Consider the following 18,690-nt stretch of genomic DNA (forward strand, 5'->3'; position numbering starts at 1 on the left):
ATGCGTGTTCCTGTGTGGGAGATCAGCTGTGTAATCATTCAATCAGCTTACCGTATTTCGCGAGAAATATTATCTAGAAATGTTATCAAAATAATTGATTTGTTGACATGACATGGTTTATCACACTAAATTAGAGTATATCATAATATTCAAAGTTAATCATTATTTTACAGTTTTAAGTGATTAGTGAGTGTTATTTTGTTATTCAATTTTGTTTGTAAACAATCTAAATTAGAACTTTTCTGTTTTTTAATATTTTGACTCAAAATTGGACCTGAATTCAAGTGTATGAAACATAAACCTACTTTTTGGACCATTTATGGTGTATAAATCAAAATTCGGGGAAGAAACAGTTTTGTCGAATGATAGACAAGGATAGCAACACCAATGTTAATCAAATACTGCCATTATAACGTGTAATTCACTGTAGTCTTAAATACTATTAACGTTCTAATGTATCTTCTCTAATCTAAAGCATTGCTCTTTTTCAATATGATATTTGAATGTGTTTTTATGCCAATATATCCTCCTCAATCCAAAATATCTTCTTTCATTCATGGTTTAGATCCTTGTCTGTTCCGACTCACAACAGTATGTGCCGGTTGCACAAAAGTGTCAAATTTTAATCGTGATTAAATTTTATGAGAACAATTCACGAAAGATTTTTTCTCGATAAAGCCTCTGATTGGTTTGTGAGGCATTTAAATTTTGCCAGGCTTTTGTGCAACCGGGCCTTTACATTATATCTATCACATTATTCAGTATTCCAAAACATATAAGTGTATTTTTTTTAATAAAGCATTATAATTTCACTTTTTGTTTCAGGAGGTGGTATCCATCAGCATACGAAAGAATGGTTAAAAATAAATTGTTAGCACATAGAGCTTTCGCTGACATCAAGAATAGTATAGAAGAGTTGAAATATTATAGATCAACTATTTTCAAAGAAAGTCTATCATAGTTATGAGTCTTATTAAACGCATGTTTCTCTCGCACATATTTCTTTATTTTTTCAATTTCCTCTCATAAATCCTTAATTATTGATTCATTATACATTCTTCATTCTACTGTATATTGACATAGAGGAAAGATAGCATATCCATCCCATGGTTTGTAGAATTCATTCAGTTTGGAATTTTTGTATCAAGTTTTGGTGTTGTGTATCAAGTTGAGATGATACTGTATCATTTTGTGTTGATACTGTATCATTTATGGTGATACCAAAGAGAAAAGATAGCTTAAGAAGATATCCCATGATCTTCAACAACAATATTCAATAACATAGAGGACATAAATAGCATAAAAAGATATCCCATTATTTGTACAATTCATTCAAACTTTGGAAGTATTGTATCCAATTTTGGCTTATGTATCAAGTTGAGATGATACTGTATCATATTGTGTTGATACTGTATCATCTATGGTGGTACTGTATCATTTATGGTGATACCAAAGAAAAAAATAGCATAAAAAGATATCACATCAGTTAAATGTATACTGGTACATTGTTGAAATACGATCTGGAGCCAGGTTGCGGAGCTAGAAAAGGATAGCGCTATCTGCTTTGTTGAGTGATAGACAAGGATAGAAACACCAATGTTAATCAAATATACTGCCATATAACGTGGACCTCACTATAGCACAAACTATTCAACTTGAACAACAATATACAATTCAAATCCTTTGTTAAATATCTAAAATGTACCATGGAATAAAATAATCTTCAATTAGATTCTAAATAGAATAAGTTTTCTCTGATTGAAGAGACTTGAGATATTGTAAAAAAATCCACTTTATTCTAAAAATAAAATATTGGTAAATATAATATTGTTAAAATTTTGAAAAATCAATAATTTTCCCAATGCCTGCTAAGACACCTAGGGACATCCTGATGGAAGATGGTATTGTCAGATGCCCCAGTTTGGCTGGGAATTTTTCAAATTTTCCATCATGCAAAAATCGTCGAAAATTAAGCTCCCCCCTGCACCACACCCGACCCGGTCGAAATTTTATTCTAGCAATCTAGTAATGTAGGGGCGCTGAACAAAAAAGTTCTCTTGAACTTTGCTGAGAAATGTGCTGTTCAAAAGTTGAAAAAATTGGGGGGGTCCTGGAGCCCCCCAAAATAGAAAATTTCCAGATATCATAATTATTCCTATGGTTTCAACCACTTGTCAATCGAATCTAACAGAGCATCAACCACTAAAACAACCACCCTTGTCAGGAGGTTTTCAGACGCTCCGGCTATAGTATATATATAACTCACGCTTCGCGCTCGGCGGGGGCTTCGCCCCCTGCACCCCTATTTGGGGTGGGTTAGGTTAGGTTGGTGAGGTTTTTGTTGAGGTTTTTTTAACAATATCTTATAACAAGTCTCTTCAATTTGTGAAAAGTTCCACAGTACAGTATCAATATTCACTCTACAAACTTAATCAATCTCTTTTCTGTATAGGGCTACTTGCAATATAAAGAAAAATAAAAATCTCAGTACAGATTTTTCTTTTTCTTTATATTTAATCAAGTTTTCTCAGACTGTACCGTACGTCATTTGTTGCGATGTAAAAACTGACCTATCTAAGAAATTCCTTCTATATCCATGCTTCTATAGTGAGGTCCACATGACAGTGGAGAAAGATAGCAGAACAACGTTGCCGATCCTCTGTCTTGGCAATTCCTTCTATAGACGGTAGCTGATACAGGTTTATTGATGTAATATTAAGGCTCAACTCATACTTACGCGACTCAGGTCGAGAAGAGACTCGACTCTAGTCGAGAGCATGTGTTTCCAAATGGTGACACTCAGACCAGTCGACTCTAGTCTCCGCGACTGTCACCATTTGGAAACACATGCTCTCGACTAGAGTCGAGTCTCTTCTCGACCTGAGTTGAGCCTAACTGTACATTCTTGTTAAAATAATCAATTATATTTTATCAAGCAAGAAATTATATTTTTCATAATGATTGAGATTAAATATTCTGTTAATTAATTATTAATTCTACATTGTTGGAAGACGATCTGGCAACAGAGCAAAGCGAGAAAGAGATAGCGCTATCTGCTTTGTTGAATGATAGACAAGGATAGCAATACCATTGCTAATCAAACACTGCCATTACACGGAGTGGCCGTAGTCGAGTGGATCAGATGCTGGCTTTATGATTCAGAGGCCGGGTTCGAATCCCGGCCCGGGCAAGATATTTATCTCGGGCCACTCCCGTGTTTCGGATGGACACGTTAAGCCGTCGGTCCCGGCTGCCTAAAAAGCAGTCGTTAGGTCATGTCAGAGGCCCTGAAAATTGATCAGCTGCGACCTGAAAACTCTGACACCAGACCTGAACCAGCCAGGTCACTCGATATTATTATTATTATTATTTACTGCCATTATAACGTGGACCCCACTTTCGCCACTATGAGATAAGTTTTAAGGTGTCAGCATTTGGTTGAATGGACAGCGTCAGTGTGAAGTCATTCATTTCAAGAATTATGCTGTCAGTTTAAAATTGATCTCCACATCATTCATCTCGTCTTGTCACCACCTGTCAATATTGACTCTCCATTCATCCTCTGATGAGCATCTAATAGAAAGATGGCAATGAAAAGCTAAGAGATGGCATCTAATAAAAAGATGGCAAGGAAGAACTAAGATGGCATCTACAATAAAAAGAGTCCGCCTATGACTTGCAAATGTTGGCCTTCTTTTTTGTCAGCGGTCAGACATGCAATTTTCATGACTCAGCACTTTTTCCGGAGCCGGTTCATGTCCTGCTTTCACCGGACAGACTATTGTGAACATTTGACAAACTAGTTTAATGAACTATCAATGGTTAATCAGTAGCCTGCAATCCCTCTAATAGCTAGAGGGATTACATATATGTATACTGTTTTATTGAAATTGAATTTTGAAATGGATAAATTGAAATTTATAGATAATATTCCAGCTTTTAATTTTCAATATTAAATTTTCCAATTTACAGGGTCTGTATAATAAGTAACCGGACTGACCTCAGGAAATTTTTTATTGGCAAAATATTTACAATTTTTCATTAGAAACCTTCAAAGTAGTCCCCATTGGAGTCAATAGCACGCTGATACCGGATTTTCCAATCCCTGAACGCTCCCTGGAAGTTGGCAACCTCTATGCTGTCTATAGTGAGGTCCACGTTATAATGGCAGTATTTGATCAACTTTGGTTTTGCTATCCTTGTCTATCATTCGACAAAGCCGGTGGTACTATCCTTTTCTAGGTCCACAACGATGCCAATTATGTTTTTGACAGTGTAGAAATATAATTATTTAATGCAGAGAATTGGCATCACTATTCTTCTATCTTTAACCACTGCCATTATAACGTGGACCTCACTATAGAGCCCTCGTCGTAGCACGTTGAACGTTTTCCAGAGTCCCGAACCGCGTCCGCTTAAGTTGTCTCTTGATCTTGGGCACAAAAAAGGAGTCCGGTGGTGCCATATAATTTATCATTTATTCGTGGACATAATCACAAATCATATAAATATGATTAGGAAGGAACAACAGGCTTGGCCCAAATCTATTCCATTCCCAAATTTTGATAAATTAATAAAATGTCCAAAAAATAGGTTATGTTTCTACTGTAAAAAGATTCTAGTTCAATTTTCGTCCAAAAATGAATATAAGCTAAACATTTTGAATTAAGAGAAATTAAAACACCAAACTATATTTAAATATAACACTCCGGGCTGTAAGGAGGATTTGTGAACGGTCAGTACTACAGAGAGGTGCTCCGTCGACTAACCGTCCGGGTTCATTTAGTCCGTCCGGGGATTGCCGATGCGTGGATCCTCCTTCACGACCATGCTCGTCACCGAGCAGTTGGCCAAACAGTCGAGGGTAACGTTGCCAAATCCTCCTTACAGCCCGGATATGGCACCACCAGACTCCTTTTTGTTCCCCAAGATAAGAGACAACTTAAGGGGACGCGGTTTGGGACTCTGGAAAACGTTCAACGTGCTACGACGAGGGCTCTAGACAGCATAGAGGTTGCCGACTTCCAGGGAGCGTTCAGGGATTGGAAAATCCGGTATCAGCGTGTTATCGACTCCAATGGGGACTACTTTGAAGATCTCCACTGAAAAATTGTACATATTTTGCCAATAGAAAATTTCCTGAGCTCAGTCCGGTTACTTATTATTATACAGACCCTGTACTGTAGAATATATTGAACTTATACTCTTATTGAGATATTAGTTAGATTTGAGTTAAAATGTAAGCTTCTCTACGAAATCTTCAATAGCCTACAGTATAATATCCATTTTAGAATGAATATGTGTTGCTTTTCCAGACACATTCTGTACTGTACATAAATGAACTGTAAGTTCATAAATGAACTTCTTACTAGTAAATAAGTGTTTATCTGATAGCATTGCAAATGGAACTGTTGATACGGTATAGGTAACCGGTAGGCTACACATTATTACTGAATATATGATATACTAGCAGGTCCGCAAGGGTCTATTGAAAACTTGACAAACTGATAACTTGACCTAATGAAATCTTGAATAATTTAAAATAGGTCTATAACCATCTTTGGTAAATTAAGAATCAATATGCAAAATTTCAAATTAATCAGTTCAGACGTGATGATATCATCATGATTTTCCCATCTAGATTTATTCGCCTATTCTTTCCTTTATTATATTATTAAAGATTAGGATGTATTTGATCCAGGGAGTGGAAAGAACTATAGTTCTTCATAGTTATAAATAGTATGATACATAACAGGGTCTACTTTTTCATACTTAATTCTTAATACTTAAAGGGTCTACTTCATACTTAACTTAATTCTTAAAATACATTTTTGGATTGTATAGTGTATGATTGTAATGTGTGAATGAGGCAAAATGGGTTTTTACCGGTTGCCTCCATGAATAAAAATTATTTATTTATTTATTTATTTACTTTTAGTGATAAAAATCTGGTATGGCGCACTCACACAACTTTCCTTGCCGTTATGAAAATTGATCACCTGACGCTAGTGTTCCCGCGCACTCAAGTCTACTATTCGAAGATTTGAGCCAGCTGGTGACAGGGCAATAACGCTGGAGACACAAGAGGTCTGATATCTCTTCATAGTGAATCAACAGTTGTTTAATGGAATCAACAGTTTGCAATTGGATAATCACATTTTCTCGAATTTCGAGCTTATTTTTAATTTTAGGTGAAAATGTTACTGAAAATTAATTGTAGAGATTTTTATGCTCGATCTTTTCCATTTGAATCTTTTTGTTTAAATTGCATCTGAAGCCTGACTAAATTGTTCGTGTTAGAACCATATATTGTAAGGACCTTACGTTCCAAATTTCGAGTCATTCCGTTAATTGGGAGATGAGATATCGTGTACACAGACGCACAAACACCCATACACACAACACACACACCACACACACACACACACACACACACACACACACCACACACACACACACACAACACACACACACACACCACACACACACACACACATACAGACCAATACCCAAAAACCACTTTTTTGAACTCAGGGGACCTTGAAACGTATAGAAATTTAGAAATTGGGGTACCTTAATTTTTTTCGGAAAGCAATACTTTCCTTACCTATGGTAATAGGGCAAGGAAAGTAGAAATAAAATAAAAATAGTACACCCTTTTTTCAAAACACTTTTCTTGTTTTGAAAGGCGTTTTCAAAGATGTTTGTAGGGTACTATTTCCATTTTATTTTTTTCTTGTACTGTACTGAATTGTACTAGTACTGTATTGTACAGGTCCACGTTATAACGGCAGTGTAGAAAGATAGGAGAACAACGTTGCCGTTCCTCTGTCTTGTCGATGCCTTCCATAATGAATTTACGTAATTAAGATGAAATATTTTGTTAATTGATTATTAATTATACATTGTTAAAAGACGATCTGGCAACAGAGCAAAGCAAGAAAGAGATAACGGTATCCGCTTTGTTGAATGATAGACAAGGATAGCAATACCATTGCTAAATTAAGGCTGTGCAAAGGCTAAAAATTAACCATCTACTGGTGATATTTTACAAAGTTTTTCTATTTGTATAAATCATCAAGCTATCAAAATGAAAAAGTTTTCGCAGGTCATTACTTTTTGAGATATGAGCGCCTAAGTTTAAATTTTTGGGACAGAACATTTCAAATTCGGTAAAAGATAAATCAATGAGATTCAGAGGATAAATTATTCATGGTATTGTTGATTGAATAAAATAAAAATTTTCTGAAAATATCAATTTTTGAGAATGTTATTCAATTTACCAAAAATAACTTTTAGTTGAGTTATTTTTGGTCATTTTTAGTTAATTGAATAACTTTCTCAAAAATTGATATTTTCAGGAAATTTTTGTTCAACCAATCAACAAGACCATGAAGAATTCATCCTCTGAATATCATGGATTTATCTCTCACCGTATTTGAAATGTCCTGTTCCAAAAATTCAAACTTTAGGCGCTCATATCTCAAAAAGTAATGACCGGAAAAAATGTATTCCTGAGAAAACTTTTTCATTTTGATAGCTTGATGATATACAAATCGAAAAACTTTGAAAAATATCACCAGTAGAAAGTTCATTTTTAGCTTTTCCACAGCCTTAAACACTGCCATTATAACGTGGATCGGACTGTAGAGGATTAATTCTCTAGATTAGGAGAAAAGTAATCTAATTAGAAAAGTTAATTTTTTCTCAGAGAATGATCAGAGTTTATAGAGATGATCTAGAGGCTTAGAGACTAGACCAACCAAAGTAGTGGTGAATCAAGCTACATCCACACAACAAGAGTCTGCATCCAAGTACTTTGAAATATAGTTGAATCAGAGTCAGCCTTCAAGCGGGAGACCACGTCTAACAGTGCCGTTATGCGACGGTATAAGAGGATGTGAAACGAAGACGCTCCGCCAAACGCGGTCTGTTAGCGGTCAAGGAAACAGGAGTGCATCTACAGTACTGGAGCAACGAAGAGGGAAACAATTTCGTATCATCTGGAGCGACAAAGAGGGTGCGAGAAGCTCGTATCAACTAGTGGCGCAAAGAGGGCAACACATTCGTTTCATCTGGAGCGACAGAGAGGGTGCAACAAGTTCGTATCAACTGGTGCAACAAAGAGGGCTACAACTTTGTATCATCTGGGGCAAGTTTGTATCAATTAGAGCGACACGTTGTGTCATCTAGGGGAAGTTTGTATCAATTAGAGGGACACTTTGTATCATCTAGGACGACAAGTAGGGTAACAAGATTTTAGGAACTCTTTTTTTAACAACTGTCGGAAAAGGTACAAATTTTAGTCGCTTACATAGGCATTTATTTCTAAGTGGAACTCTAGTTATTTGTTGGAAGTTTAGAACTGTTTTCAAAGCAATCTTCGAAAAAAGCTACAAGATTTTAGACGCTCTGGACTTGTTTTTTGACACTTATTTTGCAGTGGAACAACAGTTATTTGTTAGAAATTGTCAAGTTGGGGGAAGTTTGTTGGACAGTTTTATCTCTTAGAGGAACTAATAGTCATTTGTGAAAAATTTGTTAAATCGGGGACAGTTTGTTAGACAATTTTATTTCGAAAAGGGACAAACTAGTTATTTGTTAGAAGTTTTTCAAATCAGGGGAAGTTTTCAATTTCAAGTTTGGTAGACAATTTTATTTTTCGAAGAAAACCCAGTTAGTGTGAAACTCATCAACTCGGGGACACTATGGATCGTCCAACCTCAACCTGCATCATCCAGGTGGTCAGCCTCGTTTCGCTCGCCGTGCTCTCGCTGAGCGTCAGCCTCGCTACGGCCGCCCCACCTTCGTCTTCATCCCCTTCAGACGCGGATTTCGACGACGTTTTCTACGACCAGCGACAGAACGGATCCGAGAATTTCCGCATACATCTCAACGACGTGATGGTAGTGGTCGCTCCCGCGGAGGCGTTGCTGGGGGCGGATCTGCTAGGCGGAGGCGGTGGTTTGGGAGGCGGTAGTGGAGGATTGGGGGCGGCGGATCTGCCAGTTGAGGACGCGGTGTCGCCCCATAAGGAGTGCAAGCCTGGTGTCAAAGGGGCGGCAAAGTGTTCGTCACGGCCGGCTTCTCAGCACAACAATGTCAACAACAAAAGGTAATATTTTTCAAAATTAATTTATTGATTTTGTATTTAATAATACAAGACAAATAGAATGCAATTCAATGAGACATCATCCAATATTATAAATGATTTTATATTTTGGAATGTGTCCATGACTTGGTGGATTGAGCTTCAGAATTTAATCTAACTGTAAATTGAATCAAAATCAAATCAAATTTCATCTCATCTGATCATTACGTAGTTGAAAACATGACAAACAATTGAGCGAGATTCTGTTTGATCTATGACAGTGTACTTCATCTAAGCATTGGTTAAGAACATGAATACAAACAATTGAGTGAAATATCTTAACTATCATTAGATCCTATCTTTAGCATCCTATTTTCACTATCTTTTAATTTTTTACTTTCCTTGCCCTATTACCATAGGTAAGGAAAGTATTGCTTTCCGAAAAAAATTAAGGTACCCCAATTTCTAAATTTCTATACGTTTCAAGGTCCCCTGAGTCCGAAAAAGTGGTTTTTGGGTATAGGTCTGTATGTGTGTGTGTGTGTGTGTGTGTGTGTGTGTGTGTTGTGTGTGTGTGTGTGTGGTGTGTGTGTGTGTGTGTGTGTGTGTGTGTGTGTGTATGAGTGTATGTGCGTCTGTGTACACGATATCTCATCTCCCAATTAACGGAATGACTTGAAATTTGGAACTTAAGGTCCTTTCACTATAAGGATCCGACACGAACAATTTCGATCAAATGCAATTCAAGATGGCGGATAAAATTGTGAAAATGTTGTCAAAAACAGGGTTTTTCGCGATTTTCTCGAAAACGGCTCCAACGATATTGATCAAATTCATACTAAAATAGTCATTGATAAGCTCTATCAACTGCCACAAGTCCCATATCTGTAAAAATTTCAGGAGCTCCACCCCATCTATGCAAAGTTTGATTTTAGATTCTCAATTATCAGGTTCCAGATACAATTTGAACAAAAAATTTCGAGTGGAAAAGATTGAACATGAGAATCTCTACAATTCCAGTAACATTTTCACCTAAAATTGAAAATAAGCTTGAAATTCGAGAAAATGTGATTATCCAATTGCAAACTGTTGGCAACTGTTGATTCTATTAAATGATTCACTATGAAGAGATTGCAGACCTCGTGTGTTTCCAGCGTTATTGACCTATCACCAGCTGTCTCATATATTTGAATAGTAGACTTGAGATGCGCGAGTACACTAGCGTCAGGTGATCAATTTTCATAACGGGAAGGAAAGTTGTGTGAGTGCGCCACACCAGATTTTTACTTTTTAAATCTGTGTCTCTAATCAGTATCAATACCATCTTGATTTCTACCATCTATTCCCTTTTGAATATCAATAATTCATAAATAGGTATTGTAAAAAATATCAATTGAAAGTATTTCCACTTTCTTGTGTGTATTTTGTGGGCAAATAATTCTTCCTCCATGAAGTAAACGTGAGTTTGAACTTTATTCTAGATTCCTCAATGCTTGAATCAATATTTCGACAGTATTTGAGATGAAAATAGCAAACATTCGTTCTATTCAAAAGTAAAAGGTTCAAACGGAAACGATTATTTCCAGTTAAAGATTTGAAGTCCCGTATCTATATGTTATGCTTGAGATTACAGAAACGTCCAATGAGTATGTGAAATTTTCTGTGATTGAAACTTAATCTTCCTTCACAAACAATTCTCCAAATTGTAGCACAAAGTTGTTTTCCTGTTTGTTGTATTCTGTATATTATATTTTTTGTGCAATAAACGATTTGATTTGATTTGAATTATGTGTTTCGAGTGGCCAATCACATGCCCACCCTTATGGCAATATTATTAACACTATAATTACCATTCATTAAAGATACATTATTAATGATAACCAGTAACCACCCTCAGGAGAACTTCTCCATTGAACAGTCTAAAATTAGGTTTCTAGGACGTTTTCCAATAGATAAGACAAGGTACCAACTTTTATTACCATCAACTATTATTATCAACTAGATTCAACTAGTTTGCATCAACTAGTTTACCATCAACTAGTTTACCATCAACTAGTTTACCTTCAACTAGATTCAACTAGTTTGCATCAACTAGTTTACCATCAACGTTTTCCAATAGATAAGACAAGTTACCAACCATCAACTATTATTATCAACTAGATTCAACTAGTTTGCATCAACTAGTTTACCATCAACTAGTTTACCATCAACTAGATTCAACTAGTTTGCATCAACTAGTTTACCATCAACGTTTTCCAATAGATAAGACAAGTTACCAACCATCAACTATTATTATCAACTAGATTCAACTAGTTTGCATCAACTAGTTTACCATCAACTATTATTATCAACTAGATTCAACTAGTTTGCAGCTGAATATCCAATTCTGTTGACATTGAGGCCATCTCCACCTCATAGATTGCTTTGCTGAACACTCTATACTAAACAATAAAAAACTATATACTATATCAAACAATACAAAACCACGCGATATACTATAGTAAACAATGCATGGACCCGCACAATAAGAACTAGATTGGAGAAGATAAAGCAGCTGGAAAGTAACAGAGAGTCAGAGAGATTGATTGATTGAGTACTTTATTTATGTAGATTACAATATATACTAGCTTATACACTTATATACAATAGCTTACAATACAGCAAAATTATAGATGAATTTACATAATATAGACTAAGAAAATAATTATTGAACTGTATATGATATGAAAAAGCAATTTGTAATATAATAACTATAGATAATTATATTGTTAGAGAGAGATTATATTGCTAGATTTATTGTAAGAGAGAGAGTGAGATTGGTTGGTTGATTGATTGATTATATGCCGGTTTTATCAGGGCGGAGCTAGGACTCTTGGTCCTCTCTGCCACACAACCCATGAAAAAAAGATGTATAATTGAGGGATATAAATGATGAGAGAGAGAGTGAGATAGCGTTAGAGAGCGAGGTCCTGAGAGGGAGAGTGTGTGTGATAGATTGAGATTAGATTAGAATTGTTTATTCATGTATGTTACAATATATTCTTGTTCATACACTAATTTATATTAAATGACAGGTGAAGCTAATTATTCAACGAATTCCACAAAGTATGAACAATTATTGATAATCACAATGAAGTTTGAATGCAATTTGAATATCGAGATATAATATTGTAATGTAACTACATAAATCAGCGGTGTTTCGACATATGAAAAGGATATTATCCTCTGAAAAGGATATGAAATAATTATATCCTCCCATCAAAACACGACTGGGAAGTCGAGGAGAGAAAGACAGATTGATTGATTGAGTACTTTATTTATGTAGATTACATTATATACTGGCTTATACACTTATATACAATAGCTTACAATACAGCAAAATTATAGATGAATTTACATAATATAGACTGAAAAAAATTATTGAACTGTATATGATATGAAAAAAGCAATTTGGAATAACTATCTATATATAAAAGCGAAATGGAACTCACTCACTGATTGACTGACTGACTGACTGACTCACTCACTCACTCACTCACTCGCATAACTAAAAATCTACCGGACCAAAAGCGTTCAAATTTGGTAGGTATGTTCAGTTGCCCTTTAGAGGCGCACTAAGAAATCTTTTGGCAATATTTTAACTCTAAGGGTTGTTTTTAAGGGTTTAAAGTTCGTCTTTTAGCATCTTCTCCCAATATCTTAATTATAATTGAAATTTCCATATCATATGCTACTATAGAACTATAATCTAGATAGAGTACCTCTTCGAAACAGTTGTTAACTGGCAACTAAATTAATAATTTTGTCAGGTTGGCATTAAGTTGAGTTGACTTTGTTAGGTTGGCACCAAGTTGAAGATTTAAATGCATTTATCGCGGAAAAATTGATTGGGCTCTGCTACTTCAATCCTGGGAATATTATATTACTAGCAGTCAGGCTCGCTTCGCTCGCCATATCCGTTTAGCCAGCCGTTTAGTCTGGACCCCCGACTGGATTGTCCTAACATATGATAAAAATGCCCAAATGAAAAATGCAGGCGAGCGAAGCGAGCCTGCTGATCCCATTCTTGGACGATCCAGTCAGGGGTCCAGGGGGCGGAGCCCCCTGGCTAGACGGATATGGCGAGCGAAGCGAGCCTGACGGCTAGTAGATAATATTGTTATGCATCTACATAAATTGGCGGAGCTTTGGACATATCAATGTACAATTCTTCGGAAAGAATATTCAAAAGAGAGAGAGTGAGTGTGTGTATGTTTGAGAGAGAGTGAATGAGATTAGAGTGTGATATAAAGTGTTAGATGGATGTGAGAGATTAGGGAATTAGAGAGAGATATTGTAGAAGAATAAACAGCAGAAGAAACTCTTGAAGAAGCGAAATCGGAATAGATGTAGATGTATTCAACAGCAATCAAAGCTTTTCAATGCATCATTACTCATCTTCAGTGCATTGTATTTCAAAGTGAAATGCACCCATAGAATAAAAGCCTTTCTCCAAACAAACTCTCCTATTATTCTCACAATCAATTCAAAAATACAGTACATTCAATTCTTCTTTTTCTTTTTCCTCCTCCTCTTCTTCTTCTTCCTTTCTTCTCCTTCCTAATCATCCTACTCCTCCTCCTCCTCCTCCTCCTCCTCCTCCTCCTTTTTATTCTTCTTCTTCTTCATCTTCTTCTTCGTCGAGCCAAAGTTTCTCTTGTTTTGAGTTATTCATCATTGTAATTGCTGCCACCTACCGACAACTGTGTCAAACGGGAAACAGCTTTGACCAATCACAAGCGAGAACAATGCCCACTCTCGATTCTGATTGGTCGACGTCTAATGTAGACGCCATTTTGCGGGTTCAACTGCATAACGTTTCAAATAATCTTCTTGCATCAATTTTACTTCTTTCATGTATACCAACATGTATAGGTCAACCAATATTGACCTATACATGAATTATCAAATCTATTATAATTTTTCACTGATCTGTCTGCTACTGATTTCTTCTTCTTCTTCTTCTTCTTCTTCTTCTTCTTCTTCTTCTTCTTCTTCTTCTTCTTCTCCTTTCTTCTTCTTCTTCTTCTTCTTTTCTTCTTCTTCTTCTTCATCTTCTTCACACTACCTCTCATCATCTCCTTTCCTTCTCTTCCTCATATCCTCATTCATCCTTCTCTTTCCTTCTTCGCTATCATTTTCTTTCACATCTTCCTTCAAACAGCTAATCGTTCCGAGAGGGCCGTGTGGTTTTAAAGAATGTGGTCTGTTTTGTGAATTTCTAACTCTGAATATTATTTCTGAATAATTTTGGAATCTATATTTTCGATTTTCAGATCTCGACTGCGACTATCCAACTTTCTGCTCCCGTTCATCAACAGAGCCCATCATTGATCGATTCAAGCGGAAACGAGTCTAAATTAATACAAAATCAACAGCAATCAATCTGGACAGGAGACAATGAAGAAGAAGCAGAAGAAGAAGAAGAAGAAGAAGACATGAAAAAAAGAAGAAGAAGAGAAGAAGAAGAAGAAGAAGAAGAAGAAGAAGGAGAAGAAGAAGAAGAAGAAGAAGAAGAAGAAGAAGAGTATGTAATAAAAAGGAGTGTGCCGAAAATGTGATCCAGACAAAAATGTGTAAGTGACTGAGTGGACTTGAAAGATACTACAAAATAATTCTCACATAATATCATTAAATATAATGACTACACATTTCTTGTAAAGATCAGCTTAATTACAATATTTATGAGACTAAACTTACTGTAGTACATGAGTAAACTTTGCTAAATTTTAATCATGATTCAGTGCTACGAGAACCAATCAATCCTTCTGGAAAGAAGATTGGCTTCTCTGATTGGTTCTCGATTCATTTAATCATGTTTTAAATTTAACAGGCTCTTGTGCAACCGAGTCTATTATATTCTACTTCAAAGAGTATATTACAACTCTTCTTCAACTTGAAATTTATCATGTGATATTTGTGATAGCATAAGTAACGTATCGTACTCATAATTTATTCTAAATCAGCAGAGATTAAAGCCATACAAATTTGTTCGTTGTTCATAATTTTTAAGATTTCCGCAATTTCTCATTGTATTCACCGTCTCTATTCTTCCTCAATTTCAATTTGTCTTGGAAATTGTTTATTAATATTTTTGTTTACAGTAGCCTAAACTACAGTTAAGCCACGTTTACACCAAAGTTATCAACAAAATGTTAATAACTTAATCCTTATAGATTCTATTAGATTGAACGGAACTTGAGAAACACATATGTTCATCATGTGTATGATAAGTTATGTTCAATCTAATAAAATCTATAAGGATTAACTTATTAACATTTTGTTAATAACTTTGGTGTAAACGCGGCTTTACTGTATAAATTACTATAGTGAGGTCCACGTTATAATGGCAGTGGATAAAGATAGAAGAATAGCGATGCCGATTCTCTGCATCAATTAATTATATTTCTACACTGTCAAAAACATAATTGGCATCGTTGTGGACCAGGAAAAGGATAGTACCACCGGCTTTGTCAAATGATAGACAAGGATAGCAAAACCAAAGTTGATCAAATACTGTCATTATAACGTGGACCTCACTATATATCTTGTAGCCTACACTATAGTGATGTCCACGTTATAATGGCAGTGGAGAAAGATAGGAGAAAAACGTTGCCGATCCTCTGCCTTCTATAGACGGTAGCTGATACAGGTTTATTGATGTAATATTAACTGTTCATTCTCATTTAAAATAATCAATAATTATGTTTTATTAAGCAAGAAATCATATTTTTCAATAATTTCATAATGAATTTTCATAACTAATATGAAATATTTTGTTAATTAATTGTTAATTCTACATTGTTAAAAGACGATCTGGCAACAGAGCAAAGCGGGAAAGAGATAGCGCTATCCGCTTTGTTGAATGATAGACAAGGATAGCAATACCATTGCTAATCAAACACTGCCATTATAACGTGGACCTCGCCATAGCTATCATATTTATTTCAACCATGATGAAGCAGATTCTCTAAACTTGGGAGGCGAAGGGAGAGTGTATTGTCTGAGAAAGTAGATGAGAGTGTTGAAAATAACGCATGTTTTAAATATCTCCGATTTCTTTTACCAGAGAAAACTACCAGATAAAACTTAATATTTTTTTATTTCATGTTTTATACCTTCTACAATGGAATAAGCAATCTAGAGAAGAGAAGAGTATAGAAGTCTTCTTTGCTTCCACCTTCGCCGATCTACTAAGCTCTGACACATTTGAAAACATTCATTACTTTCAACACTTTTAAGGCTGTTCGGTAGGCCTAAACTTTTTTCATTTTTTAAATTTGATAATATTTTTCAATATAATTGTTAAGATCATTATAAGAGTGATAAGAAGTGGCAACTGAAATTTTTAAGTGGTCTAATAAGCGAGTTATGGGTTGTTGAAGTGCTAAACTCCGTTTTCTTTCCAGATCATAAACGGTTTCGACTATATTATTAGAACTTCTCTTAACAATTCGAAAAATGTATCTTTCCAAACTAAAACATTTTATTCCCCATTTCGTTCATAAATGAAAAAGTAACATTTTTTGTAAATTCGATAAATTGTGTATTTTAACATTTATCGCGAAAAAACGCATATTAGAACAAAGCCAATGATATTAAGAAAAACTCCAATGGAAAATTCGAAGCCGTTTATGATCTGGAAAGAAAACGGAGTTTAGCACTTCAACAACCCATAACTCGCTTATTAGACCACTTAGAAATTTCAGTTGCCACTTTTTCTCACTCTTATAATGATCTTAACAATTATATTGAAAAATATTATCCAATTTAAATTAAGATAAAAAGGTGTACCGAACAGACTTAAGCTGGGTTCACACCAAAGTTATTAACGAAATGTTAATAACTTAATCCTTATAGATTCTATTAGATTGAACGGAACTTGACAAACACATATGTTCATCATGTGTATGATAAGTTATGTTCAATCTAATAAAATCTATAAGGATTAAGTTAATAACTTTGGTGTAAAGGCAGCTTCAGGGCCAGTTTCCGAGCTCGGGATTTAGCTAAGTTCTAGACTTTAAAAAGCTGGAGTCAGAAAATTGGCTTCCCGAAACGGGGCTTAGTCGCAGTCCACATTTATTTATTCATTTATTGTATAAAATACTATAATCATAATACAATTATGACATTGGAGGGAAAATTAGGCTGAGCCTGTACTATATCTCTCAAAAAAATTTAATAAAATGTTAATGTTGTCCAAAAGATAAGGTAATGTAATCACACACTGATTCGTTACTTTTTCGGTCCATTAATGATGATTTAAAATTTTGAATTTTGGATCAAATTTCGAGAAACTGGAAAATTCAACACAAAATAAAATAAAGAGTAAATAGTGTAAAGTTTCAGCTATTTTGAACTATTTAGGAGTGTTTTATTTCGTCGAGGAAAAACGTTTCCCAATTATTATAGAAATGATATAATAAAGACTATCATAAAAATTGCGACTACGCCCCGTTTCGGAAAGCCAATTTTCTGACTCCAGCTGTTTAAAGTCTAGAACTTAGCTGAGGGCCGCTGAGGTAGGTAGGCACCTTATCGTCTTTTACCCTCTACCTTTGCCGATCCACTATGCTAAGACCTTTAATTATGGATACGTTAAAGTTGCGTACAGATATACACGCCGCGAACATGAGCGATTCACTTTTAATCAGCTGAATTATATCTGTATTTTTACAGAAACAGTAAGATACAGATATAAAAAGCTTGGCATCAGTTGGTTGAAAGTGAATTGCTCATGTTCGCGGCGCGTAAATCTGTACGCACCTTAAGACCTTTGATTATGGATACCTTAACGTATCCATAATCAGAGCTAAGACCCTATGAAAATAATATGCATTTAAGATCCAGTTGAATCAACCTATCGTTACTTTTCAATACTCAAGTTACGACATAGCAGTCTGATTTTGATGATTGAAAGCTATCAGCTTCTACTCTCATTTTTGTGGCGCTATCGGGCGTTATGTCCATCGTCAACACTCAGTGACTTCAGAATGCTATGTCGTAACTTACGAAAAGTGATCATTTCAACAAGAAGTTTGTACTGGAAGGTGAAATTGAAGAGCAATCTATCGTATTTAACAAATTTTCATACTGCAGAATGTTTATTCCACCCATTAAAATATTTGAATCACTGAAAGCATGGCTTACTAGAAATTCTTCATGGCTGAAACAGTGAATTTTTCAGCTGGTGGTACGCTGGGTTGGACAATGTATAATCAAGGTAGGCGCACACAGATCGTCATCGGACGGACGGCACGCATCGGACGGATCGGATTATTATATTTGATGCATTGTTTCCAATTGGAGTGCGCGCATACCCATACGAATGTGGATAGGTATGCGCACACCAATTGAAAACAATGCATCAAATATAATAATCAGATCCTTCCGATGCGTGCCGTCCGTCCGATGACGATCTGTGTGCGTCTACCTTCATAGAGAAACAATAGCGTAAGTAGATATCCCATGGTATAGGGCGTTTATGTCGCAACTTCTACTGTTATCTCAAGTCGATTACTATCTATTATTGTAGATTTTTACTGTTTTGTTGGGGT

General features: G+C 35.5%; 2 protein-coding genes across 2 annotated transcripts in view; both read left to right on the forward strand.

The window, feature by feature from the left end:
• The window catches only part of LOC111053967 (probable oligoribonuclease), a 29,372-nt gene extending 28,377 nt beyond the window's left edge, over positions 1 to 995 (forward strand). The window contains 1 exon segment of the mRNA XM_039436929.1: positions 826 to 995. Coding sequence (XP_039292863.1) covers positions 826 to 961 — 136 coding nt within the window. The 3' untranslated portion in view covers positions 962 to 995.
• A 6,864-nt stretch (positions 996 to 7,859) lies between these two features.
• On the forward strand, positions 7,860 to 15,121 carry LOC111053968. Its single transcript, XM_039436931.1, has 2 exons — positions 7,860 to 9,115; positions 14,407 to 15,121. Exons 1-2 carry the CDS (start codon positions 8,709 to 8,711, stop codon positions 14,462 to 14,464), a joined length of 465 nt encoding a protein of 154 aa, XP_039292865.1. The 5' UTR covers positions 7,860 to 8,708; the 3' UTR covers positions 14,465 to 15,121.
• The last annotated feature ends 3,569 nt before the right edge of the window (positions 15,122 to 18,690 follow it).

Source organism: Nilaparvata lugens, chromosome 10 (assembly GCF_014356525.2).
Source record: "Nilaparvata lugens isolate BPH chromosome 10, ASM1435652v1, whole genome shotgun sequence".
Taxonomy (NCBI): Eukaryota; Metazoa; Arthropoda; class Insecta; order Hemiptera; family Delphacidae; genus Nilaparvata; species Nilaparvata lugens.